General features: G+C 47.5%; 4 protein-coding genes across 5 annotated transcripts; 2 read left to right on the top strand and 2 right to left on the bottom strand.

Moving 5' to 3' along the window:
- Positions 1-1597: 1597 nt before the first annotated feature.
- LOC125684069 (adenosine receptor A3-like) lies at positions 1598-8530 on the top strand. Of its 2 annotated transcripts, none has more exons than XM_048925766.1 (2): positions 1598-2345; positions 8047-8530. In XM_048925766.1, exons 1-2 carry the CDS (start codon positions 1951-1953, stop codon positions 8054-8056), a joined length of 405 nt encoding a protein of 134 aa, XP_048781723.1. In that variant the 5' UTR covers positions 1598-1950; the 3' UTR covers positions 8057-8530. The 2 variants fall into 2 exon arrangements, with proteins under 2 accessions (XP_048781723.1, XP_048781722.1); XM_048925765.1 differs by lacking the exon at positions 8047-8530 and adding an exon at positions 3132-3747 and having other exon boundaries at positions 1605-2345.
- On the bottom strand, positions 3761-8064 carry LOC125684076 (transmembrane protein C1orf162 homolog). Its single transcript, XM_048925784.1, has 6 exons — positions 7853-8064; positions 7096-7158; positions 6629-6728; positions 6254-6342; positions 5733-5812; positions 3761-5601 (listed from the first exon to the last, which is right to left on the bottom strand). The coding sequence occupies exons 2-6, from the start codon at positions 7124-7126 to the stop codon at positions 5542-5544; spliced, it is 360 nt and encodes a 119-aa protein (XP_048781741.1). The 5' UTR covers positions 7127-7158; positions 7853-8064; the 3' UTR covers positions 3761-5541.
- Positions 8531-8640: 110 nt separating the features above from the next.
- Positions 8641-12588, bottom strand: ATP5PB (ATP synthase peripheral stalk-membrane subunit b). The gene is made up of 7 exons (XM_048925774.1): positions 12455-12588; positions 12296-12347; positions 12067-12212; positions 10323-10486; positions 9796-9921; positions 9376-9555; positions 8641-8800 (listed from the first exon to the last, which is right to left on the bottom strand). Exons 1-7 carry the CDS (start codon positions 12480-12482, stop codon positions 8729-8731), a joined length of 768 nt encoding a protein of 255 aa, XP_048781731.1. The 5' UTR covers positions 12483-12588; the 3' UTR covers positions 8641-8728.
- Positions 12575-15662, top strand: WDR77 (WD repeat domain 77). The gene is made up of 10 exons (XM_048925764.1): positions 12575-12839; positions 12934-13119; positions 13238-13379; positions 13460-13509; positions 14043-14113; positions 14492-14546; positions 14822-14893; positions 14994-15102; positions 15230-15298; positions 15494-15662. Exons 1-10 carry the CDS (start codon positions 12674-12676, stop codon positions 15651-15653), a joined length of 1080 nt encoding a protein of 359 aa, XP_048781721.1. The 5' UTR covers positions 12575-12673; the 3' UTR covers positions 15654-15662.
- The last annotated feature ends 1161 nt before the right edge of the window (positions 15663-16823 follow it).

Raw genomic sequence — 16823 nt, 5'->3', positions numbered from 1 at the left:
GCTTTCTGTGCAGCAGCAAAGCCAGGGCTGAGTTTCTGCAGGGCTCAGCGTGAGCTTATCCTGCATGGGGCTGCAGGGTGGGGGGGGAACAAGAAGGGGATCCTGTGTAGCCGACCCCAATGTTTCTTGCACAGAGCTCCTCCTGCTGCCAGTTCCATCAGTGCAGGAAGGCTGCTTCAGATCCCAGCTACTTTTATGAAACACAATACACCATATTTGGGAGCATAGGGGTCCAAACACTCCAACCGCATCAACTAGCAGAAGGATGATGTGCCATAGCAGTACATACACACTGTGTGCCCCCATACAGCCTGGCCCTGGGCAGGAGCACCACTCGTCTCCCTGGCAGGGTGTAGAGCTCTGGGCAGGAAACAGATGCTGCTGCTGCAGGAAGCATCTGGAAATGAACGCGCCCTTCACCTTCCCTACAGAAACAGGGATGTGTGGGGGTGGAAGCGGCCTGGTTTGGCCCCAGCTGGGGCAGGTGCAGTTCAGATGGGTTTGACAGCGCTGCCCTGGGCTGCCATTAGGGATGGAAAACCCCAAACGGTGTTATGCAGCACCATCACTGAAAGGTGATGTGCTATGGTGTGCCTTTAGAAAGCACAAAGCCTCGCTCTTTCTCCACAGCATCCGAAAGGAGCCTCCTGTGCAGCGTGCCCTGGGTACCCATGTGAGGTGAGGATCATTTTTCACAGCCACGAGGCAGAATGGATGGCTTAAAACAAACCTTTTGCTTCAGTCCCATGCAGCACTGAGTGTTTTTTTGTCTGTTTGCAGCCAACACCAGAGGAGGGTGGCCCCGCTAAGGCCCCGACAGCCTGGGCAGCAGGAGACATGAGGAGGAGGTCAGCCACAGAGGTGATGCAGCAGCTCATACCCAACCACCAGGATGTGTTTGTCCCCTGCTCACAGCTGCACAGCACCAGCTGATTGGAGAAGCAATTCAGGCTGCAAACCCAGCACATGCCACTGCTAGCATTCATCTGCTGTGCCCACAGCTGTCAGCTCCTGTTAGAAAACCAGTCCCAAGTCCATGTGCAGACTGGGACCACTCCAGAGAGGTTCCTCTTTGCATTTTCCCCAGCAGTAATGGCAACAACACACCTTCCATTCGGGGAGCAAAGGGTGCTTACACATGTTTCAAGGAAGCCAGCCCATTTCACAGAAGAGAATTGAAGAAGTCTTCTTTATTTCTGACTCTGCCTCTTGCCAACTTCACTTCCTTGGCTATGCCAGAGATGGCAGAGATAAGGTTGCTGTGGCTGGAGGCTATGCTTTCCACATACACAGCCCTGTGCTGCCCGCTGTCTGTTCTGTGTTCCATGACCTAACCCTGGCCTTGCTGTCCCTTTTGCTTGTACAAGGAGGCCTTTTGGCACTCACCATATGGGGGCAGGCCAACAACAAGGTTGGGTCGGTGGTCCCATGGGCTTCTACTGGAACTGAGGGCTCCTGCTTGAAAACATCACTCACTATAGTAATGCCAGACCGAGGAAGGTCTGGAATGCAGCAAAGCACCCTATAAGCTGCATCATTTCCTAAAGCGACCACAGAGCGATTACCCACATTGATAGAGGCAGCATTGCACACTCAGTTCCGAGTACAGGTCTCTCACTTCTAAAACTGCCTTATCTGCTTCCTTCTACTGGTCACATTTGGTTTTGGGTTGCTGGTGAGCAGCCCTAGGAGAGCTTTCCCTTTTTTTTCCTTTTCTTTTTTCCATTTCCAAACACCTTTCTAAAGAACGTGAAAGCTACAGAGTTTGGGAAAGGCTGCGGTGAGCTGCGGTGTCCAAAACGAAGAATGTTTCCTGAACTCTGGGACGGGCAACAGCTGATTTACTGCTGAGCACTGAGGATGTGAAGTTCTGGAGGACATTCACACACCGGGGAAGCACAGAGACGACCCACAGCAGCACTGCGGGTGCCACAGAGACCGCCGGCACCCATGTGCCCACCCGACTGCCCAGCCAGCAGCAGCCCCACCAATGGAACCCTCAACACCAGCCAGGTGATGGGCAGCACGGATGCGATCTACATTGGCACTGAGTGCCTGGTGGCTCTGCTCGCTGCCCTGGGGAACATCCCGGTGGTCTGGGCGGTGAAGCTGAACGCAGCCTTCCACAACACCACCATGTACTTCATCGCCTCCCTGGCGCTGGCTGACATTGCAGTGGGGTTGGTCGTCATCCCGCTGGCCGTGTTGGTCAGTCTGCACGTCAGCATCCCGTTCCATTTCTGCCTCTTCCTCTGCTGCCTCATGGTGGTCTTCACCCAAGCCTCCATCCTTTCCTTGCTGGCCATCGCCATCGACCGCTACCTGCGCGTGAAGCTGCCCATCAGGTGAGCTCATGGTTCAATGGGTTGTTATGCAGATGCCAAATGCACTACAGATTTCTTTGGGTTTCTGAGGGTAATCTTTTAAATACGTTCGCTTTTACTGTCGCCTGAAAATAATGAAGTTTATGAAGGCTTTCCTTTTCTAGGTTTGAATGGAAAGACGTACAGAAAGCATAACTGCAGGCATAAAAGAAACATGTTTTTGTGGGGAGAAGACCTGTATGTTGAAAAGTGGAAAAGCACTTTGGCCTTACAAATAGAATGAACCAACATAAAGAGTAAGGTGCATGCAAGGAAGCTGAGAAATAGAATAGGATCACTAGCAGTGGAAATACAAGTAGTATCACAGAATGACCTGGGTTGCAAAGGAGCACAATGCTCATCCAGTTCCAACCCCCTGCTGTGTGCAGGTCACCAACCAGCAGCCCAGGCTGCCCAGAGCCACATCCAGCCTGGCCTTGAATGCCTGCAGGGATGGGGCATCCACAGCCTCCTTGGGCAACCTGTGCCAGTGTGTCAAGGAGCACTGAGATCTTAATGAAACAAGAAATAAAACAGCAGCCAGCCACAAAGAAGGGAAGTTAAACATAGTTCGTCTTTCATGACTGTTACAGTGAAGAGTTATGGCTCATAACAAAACAAGGTTTTCCTTCCAAAAAAAAGAAAGAAAAAAAAGCAAGCTGGTTGATCATAATAAACCTTGAGTTTTTGAACATGAGTTACTGAAATCATCCATAAGTATTTTAAAACACTGCTGTTCAATGTGGCCTCGGTTTTCTTCCTCAACAGATATAAAATAATGTCTACAGAGAGAAGGATTTGGTGGGCGCTGGGGCTGTGCTGGTCTCTGTCCCTGCTGGTGGGATTAACCCCAATGTTTGGATGGAACAAACGAAGAAGCGCCTGCTATCACACGTGTGAATTTATGTCTGTGATGAGGATGGATTACATGGTGTATTTTTCGTTCTTCACGTGGACTCTTATCCCTCTGAGCACCATGTGTGCTCTCTACGTGGCAGTATTTTACATCATCAGGACAAAGCTAAGTCAAGGAGCAACCAACGGGAGGGGGGTGGGAGTTTTCTATGGGAAGGAGTTCAGGAAAGCCAAATCTCTGGCACTCGTTCTGTTCCTGTTTGCTGTGTCCTGGTTGCCTCTGTGCATCATGAATTGCGTTTTCTACTTTCACCCTGAATATAAGATTCCTAAGGCTTGGATCTTCTTGGGAATCTTGTTGTCTCATGCCAATTCTGCCATAAACCCCATTGTCTATGCTTGCAAGATAAAGAAGTTCAAAACCACTTACCTTTTAATTTTAAGGACCTACATCCTATGCAGAAAAAAGCCCGAAGCCAGACTCAGCTCTTACAGATTAAACACAGCAGCTGTCATAGACACAGAATGAACGTTGACCCACCAGCACACACCAGACCACTGATAAAATGCTTTCAGGAACTCATGGGAAAAACACGTCCTGTTCATCTGCTGCCTGACACAAGCTGGCGATAAGAGCAAGCTCCTCACACACTGATTCCCATATGACATTAAGCTCCAAAGTTAATTTGCAAACTTTTATATTATTATAACCCAGTAAATCTGGCTTGGTTGTTGCTGTACCAAGCCCTGACCTTCTCAGGTAAGCACCTGCCTTTAAGAGCACCTTCTGGTTCATGTTTACTGACTTGAGTGTTGCTTGGCAGACTATGACCCAAAGCACAGTTACCAAGATGGACTTTTTACTTCCAGCTCCAATCCACAGGCAGTAAGAAATAATGCAACAGTTCTTGCTAGTTTCTAGCTTTAACTCAAGCACAACAAGTCTTTTGGTCAGCATTTTGCTTTCTCTTTACTTGCACACAACCACACCTGCACCAATGTTTCGCTCCAGCAGCACAAGTGCAGTCACAGCATCACATGAGACCTCCATCTGCAAATGAAAGACTTCACCAGGACCTGTCCCCACCCCCTGGGTCACTACATACATGTCTTATGTCTGTATCATGTTGTTTCAAAATACAGAAAAGGGTTAAGATTAATTTTGTCCTTTTTTTTCCCCCCTCCCATAATGACTGTATGGGTGCACTGAGAAACAGGATAAATGCTTGCGGTGCAGGATGTCCTCACTGCCTCCTCTTACACCCATCATCTCCTGTCCATTTCGATGATCAGATGAAGTCTGGTCAGCTTGTGCTGCACTCAGTGCTGCCATGCTTCCATTAAAGATAATAAATATTAAGTGGATTTTATGCAAAGTCAACGGGCTGCATGAACTCCCTGCTCTGTTTTAGCAGGTGTCCCTACAGCTCCAAAACTGCAGTAGATGCTATAGCACAGCTTAGTTTCAGGGAGTTAAACTGAACACAGGCAATTAAAAGCAAGTCTCTTTTTCCTCCATCTTTGCACAGTAAAAGTGGTCTAGGAAAAAAAAAAACCAAAGGGGAGTGCATCATTCTGTTCTGTAGCTCAGTAAGCTACATAAACACAGTGCCTGCTCCTTTAACAAAGATCAGAGATCTTAGTTCAACATCTGATGTAATCCTTGCTGCTGCCCAAACCCACCCCGTTACACGGTCCCACCCTTCACAAAGCAGCTGGCAAAGGAAGTCACTGCACGAGTGCATCACAGCTTGGCGACGTGACCGCTGTCAGTAGATGGAACCGATTGCTTTCAGCAGGCGAAAACAAACAAACAGAAAGCACAAAACGTTACACCTTAGAATAACGCGGATCAAACTTTGCTCGGGTGTTTCCGGCGGCTGCTCGGTGCTGCCCCGCAGTGGTGCATCATGATGTAATTCAGTGCTTCAAGCAAAGCGTTGGGTGCTCTTATCAAAAATGCTGCAGCCAGTGACTGAACAGGGAAATAAGGGCACAGATGTGGACAGGTGCAGAGAAACACTTCTGTTTTTCAGTTCTCCTCAGCAGTTCCAAGCAAAAGCGGAAACCCACACGGAAACTGTGCAATAAGCTGTCACCAGGATTGCTCCAGATGAGGGAAGGTAGTGTAGCAAGCAATTTGTCCCCAGTGTTGGCGAGAGTTGTAGAGTTGGAAATGCTGTTTTCCCCTCCTAGCTATGAATTCAGCTGATGTTATGTACTGCAGACTGGATACCCCGCAGAGCACCACCGTCCTCCATGCAACAATCCCATGGCATCCAGCTTGCACAAGGTGCAGGTGTTCATGTGTCAAATTCCACTGTCACACAGGCGCTGCTTTCGGTTGGGGCTTGATGACCACAGAGGCATAAAAAACCTCATTCTGGGATATGAGAGGTTATAAATATCAGAGAAAGTGCAAATGTAACATCTCAGGACAAATGTCCTGCTTCGATTTTGACCTCAACGCTACGGAAACTGAGCAGCCCCAGGAATTGTAGTTTTGACCTTTACCTGGATGTTTTCAGCAGGTTCCTCACGTTGTGCCTTGGAGGGAATTTGTTCTTGTAGGTTTTCTTGGGATCTCTTATACCCTAGAAAGGAGGAGAGCAGAGTGGGATTAGCCGGGTGGTGCAGCTGTTATCTTTGGAACAAGTTCTTAGTCCACACTGCTCTCCCTGATGGTCGTTTAAAGGTAACAGAACAACTCCTGCTCTTTGTCAAGACTCACAACAAGGATGTTTTAATTACAGAACTAGGGAGCAATTAGGACCCAGTGGGTTAGACTGCCCTGCATGCAAGACAATTTATTCCTCCCCTCCCCCTTCACTGCAAGGCACTGAGTTATGCTTTCTTGTCATTTGTACCACAGAAAGAGGAATTGGCTGTGATATTCCACCAGCCAATTGTACAGTTCCCTCTCAGCTGACAGCTGGGCAATCCGACCTGAAATCTGTTGCAACCTTCACTGCAAACCAAGCAATTTGGAAACCCAAGAACCATGCTGCTGGCATTTCCTTGACTGTGCCACTTACTTTTCCTGATGAGGCAGACGACTGCAACCACCAGAAGAGTTGACAGGATGCCAGAGATAAAGGCCAATGCGAAGTAGGATATGTCAGGGCTGTTGATGCACAGGAAACAGAGTCAGAATCACATTCTTACAGAAATATCAAAGAATGAGTAGCTTTCAAATTCAACCAAGGTTATCAAACATCCTATTGCCAAGCCCCAGGAGATTACAAGATACCTGCAGTAAGAATTACTGAGTACCTTGAGCACAGGCTAGGAAATTCTAAGCCAACTTGTAAAAACATGGGACATTATGGGTAACTTCTTCCCTATAGAAAGGGCTTGTCGTTTCAAGGAACTTGGTGTTCAAAGTTCAGAAATAAAGGTGTAGCATTTACTTGTCAAACAAGGATTCGCCTTCTGAGTCTGGTAAGGCAGCAGTAGAGGTCTGTACAGTGGTATGTACTGTGACAGTGGTGGAAATGGGCACTGGTGCAACTGAAAATAATTAGAAAAAGAGTTTAAATGTGTTAATATTTCTATTACAAGTACTATTACAAGTAACAAGCAAACCACCTCCTAGAAGCGTGAACCTATTCAAGAATGACTGCAAGAAATGTTGTAAGCATAACATTTCTGTACCAGAGGGCTGAAAGTGGAAACACCAGGCAGAAAAACAGCAGTGATCCACACCACCACTGCTCCCCAGCAGCCCTTGGAAGCTGTGCAGTACTTCCCCAAATACGTTTATCCACAAAGCTGCCCCCCAACAACCCTTTCTGAGCCAGGAAAGCAGTGTTGTAGCCGAGAGCACCGGATCTGACAGAACTCCTTAAAAAATAATAGCAATAATCAAATGAAATACCTGGTTTTGATTTTGAGGAGGAACTTCCCATTCTCTCCAAACACCAGTGAACAGCAAGAGAACCTAAAGATGAGAGGACAGCTGCATTTACACACACGTACACAACACAAACCCAGCGTTCTCATTCACACCTCAGGCTCGATTTCACTTGTGTCAGTGTTTTGGGCTTCTTACACAAACTCGCATGAAACCACAGCAGGAAATCTGGCAATAAACAGAGCACGAGCCTGGCTTCTCAACATCTCACTCCTGCATCCAAGTGCACACACACCCAGCACCCTTGTTAAGCACAGTGTCTCCACTTGAAATGATGGGCTGTATTTCATATTGGACTAAAAAATATCCCCAGCATCATATAGCTAAAACAGAGTGAACTTCATGAAAGAAGCTTCTGAACTTCTGTATCAGAAGCACGGATAGGAAAAACCTGAAGGAACAATTTTTTCTCAAGTTACACTCACAGGAAGTTCCAAATTAAAACATTATTCTCAAATTCAGGAGGTGCAAGCATGAAGATGGGGAAATACAGTTTTACTGGGCTATTCCCAGCCTGGCCTCTCTCATTATATGGTTTTCAAACTACACACTGCAAACAACATCCAGCTATTGCTCACAACACAAAATAAACTGTTCTCACCGTTACTGTCACCTTTTTCTCCTGCATACCCCAACAGCCAGCTCCAATCCCCATGTCAGATCTCAAAGTCCATTGCATTTGCAATAGCAGAAGCAATGTTGAGGTACAGCTTCACCTTACCTCACACCGTGCAACAGCTGCCTGTTGGAAACTCCAGTAGTGTTGGCACTGCTTGCACAGCACTACGTGCTGCCTTTGTGAAAAGAACACAAGACTTTGTGTCCAGCTTGTGAGAGCACCAGTAAGCTTCAACTCAAATGAGACATCAATGTGGAAGTTGAGTAACTTCACTTTTTCTTTTTTTTTTTAAACAGGAAACGATGAGGAACCTTTACTGCCAGGAAATGCCAGAGGGAGAAAAAAAAAAGTCACCTTTACCTGAAGGTGGGTGACTTCTGCCTGAAAAAGGATGTAAAAGTCCATGTACAAAAGGTGCATCAGTCCCTCCAGGGCACACTCATCAATCCTACTGTTCTAATCCATATGCTGGTAAATTCAGCAGAAGCTGAGCTTTATCATCTTCTGATATTTCCTGCCAGTCATATTCTCTTCTCTGCAGAATAAGAAGCTTTTGTAATTATTTAAAGCTTTGTTACTTCTTTTGTTTGTTTGTTTGCCTATGAACTGAGGACACCAGCTCCAAGCATCTCATTGGGTGAGTGGGAAGACCAGCAGTCATTTTGATTTTAAAACACGTTAACAAAAATAACCACAGGGCATTTGTACAGGTAGTTCTGAATTAAAACAAAATTCACCAGTGTGTCAGCACCACAGTGAGAGTCAGCATCTCATCTCCAGAAAGGTTCACAACTGAACCAGGAACCAAACAAAGCTGTGGTTGGAAGTAATGCCCCACTATCATCTACTGCAAACACACACATACAGAAATCACAGTCAAAGACAGCGAATATTTTTGTTGGTTGGTTTTAATGACATTTTACAGTCAGAGTTTCCAACAAGTAATGGGACACCTCAGAGGAATCAGGTGCTACGTGGCTACACCGCCACCTGGGCGCTCTTTGAAAGTGCCTTCAGGTCCAAAATGCACTTTGCAATGCTCTCCTTTTGCTGCAAAAGAAAAACAAATCATTTTCAGTAGAAAGCCTTTATGAAGAGAAGCTAAACAAGCAAAGCACGTACTTAGCGCACTTTTTATTTTCCCTTTAGACACTCAAAATGAGTTACAGACCGAAAGGTACAATGCTATGTAGCTTATAAGGTGAGATTCATATCCAAGCAGTGATCTGCCATATTTCTAGCTCTGCTTGTACATATTTCATTGTTATCAGGTTCACTCCTTAAAAGAAATGGCATCCAGAGTCCATCTGGGGATCTTCAGCCATCCTGCTCTTAGAGAGGGACTTTTAGAAGACAATTAATTCCCTGGTGTGCCCTTACTGCAGGGTTAGCTCTGTGCTGCAAGAGCAAACAAAATCAACGACTTGCTCACTTCACAGCAGCACAGACACCTTGTATCTACATGTGGGAGAGTTGTTAGCTCTCACACAGCAGCAGAACACATCACTGCTGTGCCCGCAAGCCACCCAGATGATCTGGCATTTTTTGACTCAGAAGGACTGGACAGCAAAATGCTTACAGGCTAAAACATAACACAGATGAAAGCCAACAGCAAACACCAATACCTGCTGAGGCGTGATGCTCTGAATAACGCTCTTCTCCACCCACTGAACCATGTGATCTTGCTCCTTCTGACGCTTTAAGTTCTGCAGAGCCACCTGATAGTCCAGCCTTTTCTTCACTTCGTTGTATACTGTCAGTAATCTTTCTCGGTAATTGGCTTCCAGCAGCATTGCAATATTATTCTAGACACAAAAATGAAATCAGCAGATTAACGTTTGACAACAAGACAACAGAGCAGAACACAGCCCCACATAGAGTCAGAACACAGCCCCACACAGAGTCAACAGATCAGGCAGTTGAACTGGCCCTGGCTGCAACAAACATCTCATCAGTGGTTTGTTACTTGTTAGTAACCTGAGAGGCATCCACAGGATGTGATGCCAACAGCAGTAACAGTGAGCAGCAGAGCTAGAGCTGCATACCCTCTTAGCATCAAAGAGGTAACTGCGGCCTTCAACTCTCCACTGCTCCTTTTTCTCCTCCTCGATGGCAGTTTCCAGTGCTTTTATTGCTTCATTTTTCACCTCTAAAGCTTTAGCAACTTTCTCCTGAAAGCAGAAACAAAAATGATTCAGAATTTAAGCAAGCTGCAAAGAAAACAAGAGATCTGCAACTTATTCCTGAAATTCTGCACTACAATTTGAGAAATGCCTACACCAGCTAGATTGCACCAGGTCTGGGACATGACAACAATTACTGCTCACAACCAACTGTACAAAAAAAATCAAAAGCCATAAAATATTTGTTTTGGTGTAAATTGCTTTTCCTTCACTTTTTTTCCCTCAAACCCACACAGCAACACCCACCTAAGATCTAAAACATACCTCATAGTAGCATTGATACAATAATAGTAGGCTCAGATTCTATTACAGCCCAGGCCTGCTTAAGCAGACCAATTAATTTTTAGCTTTTTTTTTTGCAAAGTTGGATTAAATATTATTATTTTTACCTCGTTAAGTTTGTCAGCAAAAGCTGCTACATCAGCACCGTACTTTTTAACGGCATAAATGATGACTGTCAATATGCAGGCAGCTGCAACTGTCTCGTGGTTAATGACATAGATTTCCTTAGAGAGTAAGTAAAGCAGGAGTCCAGTTCCCAACATGTAAGGCCCTAAAAAAAAAATAAAATAAATCAGCATTGTTTGCACTGACGTGAAACACCTAAAAGCAAATAGATTAACTCCAGGAAACAGATTAAATCCAGGAAACATACAGAAAGGACACTGAGGTGCTGCAGCAGGACCAAAGAGCAGCAAGGCTGGGGAAGGGCTTGGAGAATATGGCCTGTGAGGAGAGACTGAAGGAGCTGGGGCTGTTTGGTCTGGGGAAGAGGAGGCTGAGGGGAGACATTACTGCTCTCTTCCAATACCTGATTGCAGCAGAGCAGGGCTGGTCTCTTCTCACTGGTGACAGGACGAGGGGAAATGGCCTCGAGTTGCACCAGGGGAGGTTTAGGTTGGATATCAGGAAAAACTTCTTTAGAGAAAGGGTTGTGAAGCACCGGAATGGGCTGCACAGGGAGGTGGTGGAGTCACCAGCCCTGGATGTGTTTGAAATCTGGATGTGGTGCTCAGGGACGTGATTTAGCTGCTGTTACGGCTGGGTTCATGGTTGGACTCTAAGGTCCTAGAGGACTTTTCCATCCTGAGTGATTCTATGATTCTATGACTCCTTTCTACCATAACCAAAGGCAGAATCAGACAGCTTCAGAACAGCACAGTGGGAAGGACACCACCAGCAGCATCCAGCTCCTGGCTCCACACAGAACTGCCCAAATTCAAGCCATATTCACACAGAACTGCCTGCTGCAGGCCTTGACTATTGTAAAGTTGTTCAAACGCACTTAGCATGAGGAATACCACACAGGCCTCAAAACCACCCTCTCATTATACCTAAAGTGTAAAAATTCTTCCTCTTCTCCTTAAATATCACGTGTTAACCACATGCAGGATGCTGACCAATGCTGTGTTTTCCAAAATACTTTACCTTTTTTTATGCTACAAATTACAGACACATCTAAACAAGCCTAACTAAATGCAAATTAAAAACACATCACAGAATCACAGAATTGCAGGGTCTGGAAGGGGCCTCTAGAGATCATCCAGTCCATCTCCCAGGCAGATGTGAAATCTGTTTCTTGGACAGTGAAGAACACAGCATCTGCATTCAATCAACATGAATAAAATGGAACTGCTCAGTCAGCATTTTTGGCACAACATGTTTTGTGGGAACATTCACTGCAGAGGGAGCAGAATTCCCTTCTGGAATTCCCCTTCCCCCAGGAGGGGCTGCTGCACTACCAGAGCCGGGCATCAGGGGGCCAAAGTCCTCCTATTTCTAGATGAGAAATAAACTACAAATTAGGTGAGGCTTTGCAGAACACTTTTTTGCTCCTTAAATAGGCTCCCTATTAAATAGGGACTGATTTTGATGACTGATTTCTTGAAACAAAGTGTTCCCCAAGTGCTTGATTCATGGGAAATCTCAGTTTGAGAAGAAAGCAATCGAGAACGTTCAATTTCGACCCTTACAAAAGTCCTTCACTTCTCTGCACATCAAAACGTGAGTCAGGTTAAGAATTCAGGAAAGCAAAAGAAGAGACCAAAACAAAGTGACATTTTTATCTGAACCCTGTCTGAACCTCCCTCCAAGACGGATGATTTGCTGCCATCTCAAAACACAAATATTAACCTGTGACCCCGGTTTTAGGATAGAGAAACTGGAAGAACTCCTCAGGGATCAGGCCGTGCCGGACCTCTCCTCCTTTCTCCGGCAGCGGAGGCACAGGAGCCAAGCGGTGCTGAGCGGTGTGAAGCGGCCTCGCGACGTGCAAGACGCTGCAATGAGAAAGCTTCCGTTCAGCTCCACGGCGTGCAGAAAGAACCGCCGAGAGAAACCCGCCTGACAGCGCGGAACTCACCCTGCACAGACGGGAGGCGGGAGGCCCTGGAGGCCCTTCAGCACGGCCGGGGCTGCGGGAGGAGAGGGGTAGAGGGCACGTCAGGACGGAGCTCACACACCCTCCCCTCCCCCCCAGCTCCCGCCCGCCGTTTCCCCGTACGGAGCCGTGCCCGCTCACCGGCGCGGAGGACCAGACGGGACAGCATGGCGGCACAGCGACCCTTCGTCCCGGTGACCGCCGGCCGCCTCCGCACCACCGAGATGGCGGCTGGGCGGATCTCGCGAGACTCTCGCGAGACTCTCGCGGAGGCCGCTCTCGCGAGAGGAGACGGCGCGCGCGCGGCGCGGGAGCACGTGGGGACGCCGCCGGTCCCGGTCCCGCTGCGCCACCGCCGCCATGGAGGAGCCGCCGCCCGAGCAGCCGCCGCCCCCCGCGACTCCGACGCCCTCAGCAGGCGGGGAGGAGGATGAGGCCGCGGCGGCCGGCGGCCCCGAATGGAACATCCCGCCTAACGCGCCCGCCTGCATGGAGCGGCACCTGGAACGCGCTCATTACCGCGCAGGTTAGCGGCCCGTGGACACGGGGCGGCGGGGAGCGGGGCGGGAGGGGCGGCGGGGAGCGGCACCGCGGGCGCTGAACGGCTGAACGTCCTGCAGACGGAGCGCTGCTGCTGGGCGCCTCGGGGCTGAGCGGCCGCTGCTGGGCCGGCTCCATCTGGGTATTCGCCGACCCCCGGCGCGCCCCCAGCGAGGGCTTCTGCACCGCCGGCGTCCAGACCGAGGCGGGCGTGGCCGACCTGCGCTGGGTGGCGGACAGAGGCATCCTGGTTGGTTCCGACTCCGGTAAGCGTGAGGCGTCGCCCCCCGCCCGCTCCCGCCGGGCTCCCCTTGGCTGCACCCCCGTTCCCTTCTCCCCGTCCCGGTGCCCGCGGTGAGGCGGGGCCCCCGCTGTGCCCCTCAGGCGCCGTGGAGCTGTGGGAGCTGGACGAGAAGGAGACCCTCATCGTCAATAAGTTCTGCAAATATGAACACGACGACATGGTGGAGGCGGTGGACGTCCTGGCGGGCAGCACGCGGGCGGTCAGCGGCGGAAGAGACTTCAGGTGAGCTCTCCCGGCCCCGCTTCTCCCCCCCCCCCCCGGGGATGTGATGCCAGGCCCTGACTGTTGCCTCTTGTCTGCAGTGTGAAGGTGTGGGACCTCCCGCAGCAGGCTGTGCTGCACTCCTACAGAGGTTAGTGCCCACTGCATTGCAGGTTGTGGCCCCCACACGTGGGTGCTTCAGTTCCTAGCACAAGCGTACCTCTCTGTCCAATTTTCCCTACACAACCTGTGTTATAGGACCCATTTCTTCTCATTTCCAAGTATATTCTTGAATTTCTCTGCTTTCTTTTCTTCCCTGCACCTGCATGCGTAAAGTAAGCTTTGAATGATGCTCACTACAGCTCTGGGGAGCTCACAATGGGCTGTCACAGAAGCCATGCTTTGCTTGCTTGGTCGTCTCCTCCTGCCCCACTGTAACCAACCTCTGGTCTGCAGAGGATTCTTCAAGCTGGTGCACATTGTGAGGATGTGGCTGCAGCGGCTCTCTTTGGGTTTGGCAGCTCAGTGTGTTTAGGAAGTGCTTGGATAGCCTTTAATAGAAGTTACTCTTGGTCTGCTGTGCCTCCAGAGATCCTCGCTCCCTTCTCAGTGTTGTGCACTGGGCACACAGGGGAATGTCAGATACAGTCTTTGATGCTCTTTATCCTTTTGTGCTTTTGGTAGCTCACTCCGATGCAGTGACATGTGTGGCTGCCTGTCCTGGTAAGGACACCATCTTCCTGTCCTGTGCTGAGGTAAAGCTAATTCTATCTGAATCTGCCTGATAAATATGATATTTAACTTAATTATTTGCACTTAAACACATCTATTGAGAAACTACCTGTCATATAAAATGTCTGCACGTATGCTTTGTTCCAATGTTGCAGTCTGATAAGTTGCTGATGGGCTCACCCAGCTGTTGGTGCAGGTTTGTGTTAAAATATGGGAATTCCCAGCTCTGTCCTGGCGTTACTGAAGGAGCTGAGTGTTAATGCCAGCATCACTTTAAACACAGGAGAAGCTGATGTGGGTTTGAATGTGGATTGGTAACAGTACTGCAGTGAATCTGAGTTTACGCCTGCCTCTGCTCCAAAAAGAAATTGCAAACATCTTTTTTTGCTTTGAATCTATAGGATGAAAGAATATTACTGTGGGACACCAGATGCCCCAAACCAGCTACTCGAATTGGTACGTTTCTGAATGCAGTCACTGCTGACGTATGAAGTTGTGTGGGGAAATAGACTATTTCATGCCTGAGTTCTCTATGTCTACCCTCAATCTAGTGGCCTGGCCACTTGGTCACAGAAGCCCATTAAATCTTAAGAAGTCTAGCTCTATCACAGAAGTAAAATCAACGTTTCAATAATGATCGTAGTGCTGTAGCAGCGTTAACTGGGCTAGGGTAGGGAATGTCTTTATAAGGACTGCTCTCTTCACTCTTACCCCAATTTATTTATTTACAGTTTGCAGTGCCTGTAATTACCTCCCTACCTCAGTCCTGTGGCATCCACAGGAAAGCGACATCTTTGCTTTAGGTAAGAAGTGCTCTTCCTGTTCAGTTTTCACGAGACAAATTGAGGTCTTTCTATTCACGTGACAGCTTTGCTGATAACCTCATTCTCTCTTCTCCAAAAGGTGATGAAAGTGGAACAGTTGCACTAGTAGACACAAAGAATCCTGATTCTGCCCTCAGCTCCATTGTGCATGCCCGACGTGTTACGGGCTTTGCATTTTCTGCACATAGGTACTGTCTAAAATAGGGGCGTAGAATATGCAGCTATAGATGCACTTGAATGCCAGAGTAAAGCATTTTTTGTAAATTTAGTTGTGTATTTAATTGTTCTAACCGTGGTCTCTTCTCTGCCCTCTAGTTCACCTTTGCTGGCTTCCATCAGTGAAGATTGTACAGTAGCTGTTCTCAACTCAGACCTTTCAGAGGTGTAAGTACCAGGCAGTGTATTCAACTGGGGCTGTTTGTCTTGATGTCTCCTCATTAATTGTTTATGTACTAAAGGGAAGGTGAAAATACTCCTTAAAGTGGGGAACGCTGTCCTAGCAAACTAGCAATTAGGATGTGCACAAGCCAAAAGTTCTTAGCAGATGTGCTCCATGGCTAACAGTGCTCTGTTTTCCAGGTTCAGAAGCCGTTCTCATCGAGACTTTGTAAAAGGTTTATCGTGGTCTCCTTCAGACAATGCCTTGCTCACTACAGTTGGATGGGATCATCAGGTTTTACATCACACTGTCCCCATACCAGCTGGTGAAGCTTCCGGAATCAACTGTGTAAAAGAATAGTTTTATAAACTCGTTGGTCCAAGTTTCTTCCTTGCATTACTTTGGTTCTCCTGAAATCGAAGATGTTTGTGAACTGGAGTAGTTATGGATTGTTGTCTGCCTTGAACCTTGTGGCTAAGAAGGTTCCTGTAGTAGTTTTGAGTTAAGCATAAATTAGTTGCAAACTAGTCTGTGCCATCTCCTCAGGAGTTGGATTCACCTGAGAAAAGACTGCAGTTTTTTACCTGGAAAAAAAAATAGTGACTTCAGCCACAGAGGAGCCTTGGAAGAGGGAATTAGGTGTAATGAAATGGAAAAGACTTGTTTCTTCAAACCACTCACAGAACGAATAGGAACAAATTATTTGGGGAGGTTGAATATGAATAAAAATAATTGGGAGGTACCTTTACTGAGGTAGATGCAAAAGCCTGAGCAAAGTGTTTGCTCTTCAAATACTTCCTTCCAACTGGGCAGGAAGATGAGTTGGAATTTTAATGGTAGAAGAGTTTCCTTGTCCTTAATGCCACATTCAGTTTAGAAGGTTGGTTTTTGCTATCTTCTATTGCAAATAATCCCGTGGTGAGAACTGTATGTCAACTTCTGCTCCACTGGTGGGTGTCAGAGTACCAGTGCTTGGTGTGACACGTCATATGCTGTACGATAAGGATCCCAGCTGCAGTCATTAAACATCTTTGTGATGGTGCATGACATGCTGAAATACCAGGACTTGCAATGCTCACCATTGCTTGGAGCTGAGAGCAGATCAGGGGCTTTTCTGCAGCATGCTGAATGCTGACAGAAGTTTGCTTGGCACATTTCAGCTTCTCTGTGCTGAATACAACTTACTCCAGAATGAGGTTTGTGAACAGAAGTTTATATAAGAGAAAAACTGGACTAAGGACTTGAGTCTTCATTTTGTTGCTCCTGTTATCAGACTGCTTATAGTGTTATTAACACAAGTAGTGTTAACAGAGATAATTAAGGCTCCTGATAGACTTTCAGTGAGTGACTTTTTGTGCTGGAGACTAAGATCAAGCATTCCCATGATCCCCTCAAAGACTTCACATAATCCTTAGAGGTTGGGTTTGGTTTTTTTTTTTGGTAATATAACATACAACTTCTCAAACTAAACTGTTTCCTTTGAATATATGGAACTGACAATAAATGGCATTGCTCTTCATCCATGGCCGC

This window comes from Lagopus muta, chromosome 24, assembly GCF_023343835.1.
Source record: "Lagopus muta isolate bLagMut1 chromosome 24, bLagMut1 primary, whole genome shotgun sequence".
Lineage (NCBI taxonomy): Eukaryota > Metazoa > Chordata > Aves > Galliformes > Phasianidae > Lagopus > Lagopus muta.
This window is presented reverse-complemented; position numbering and strand designations above follow the sequence as displayed.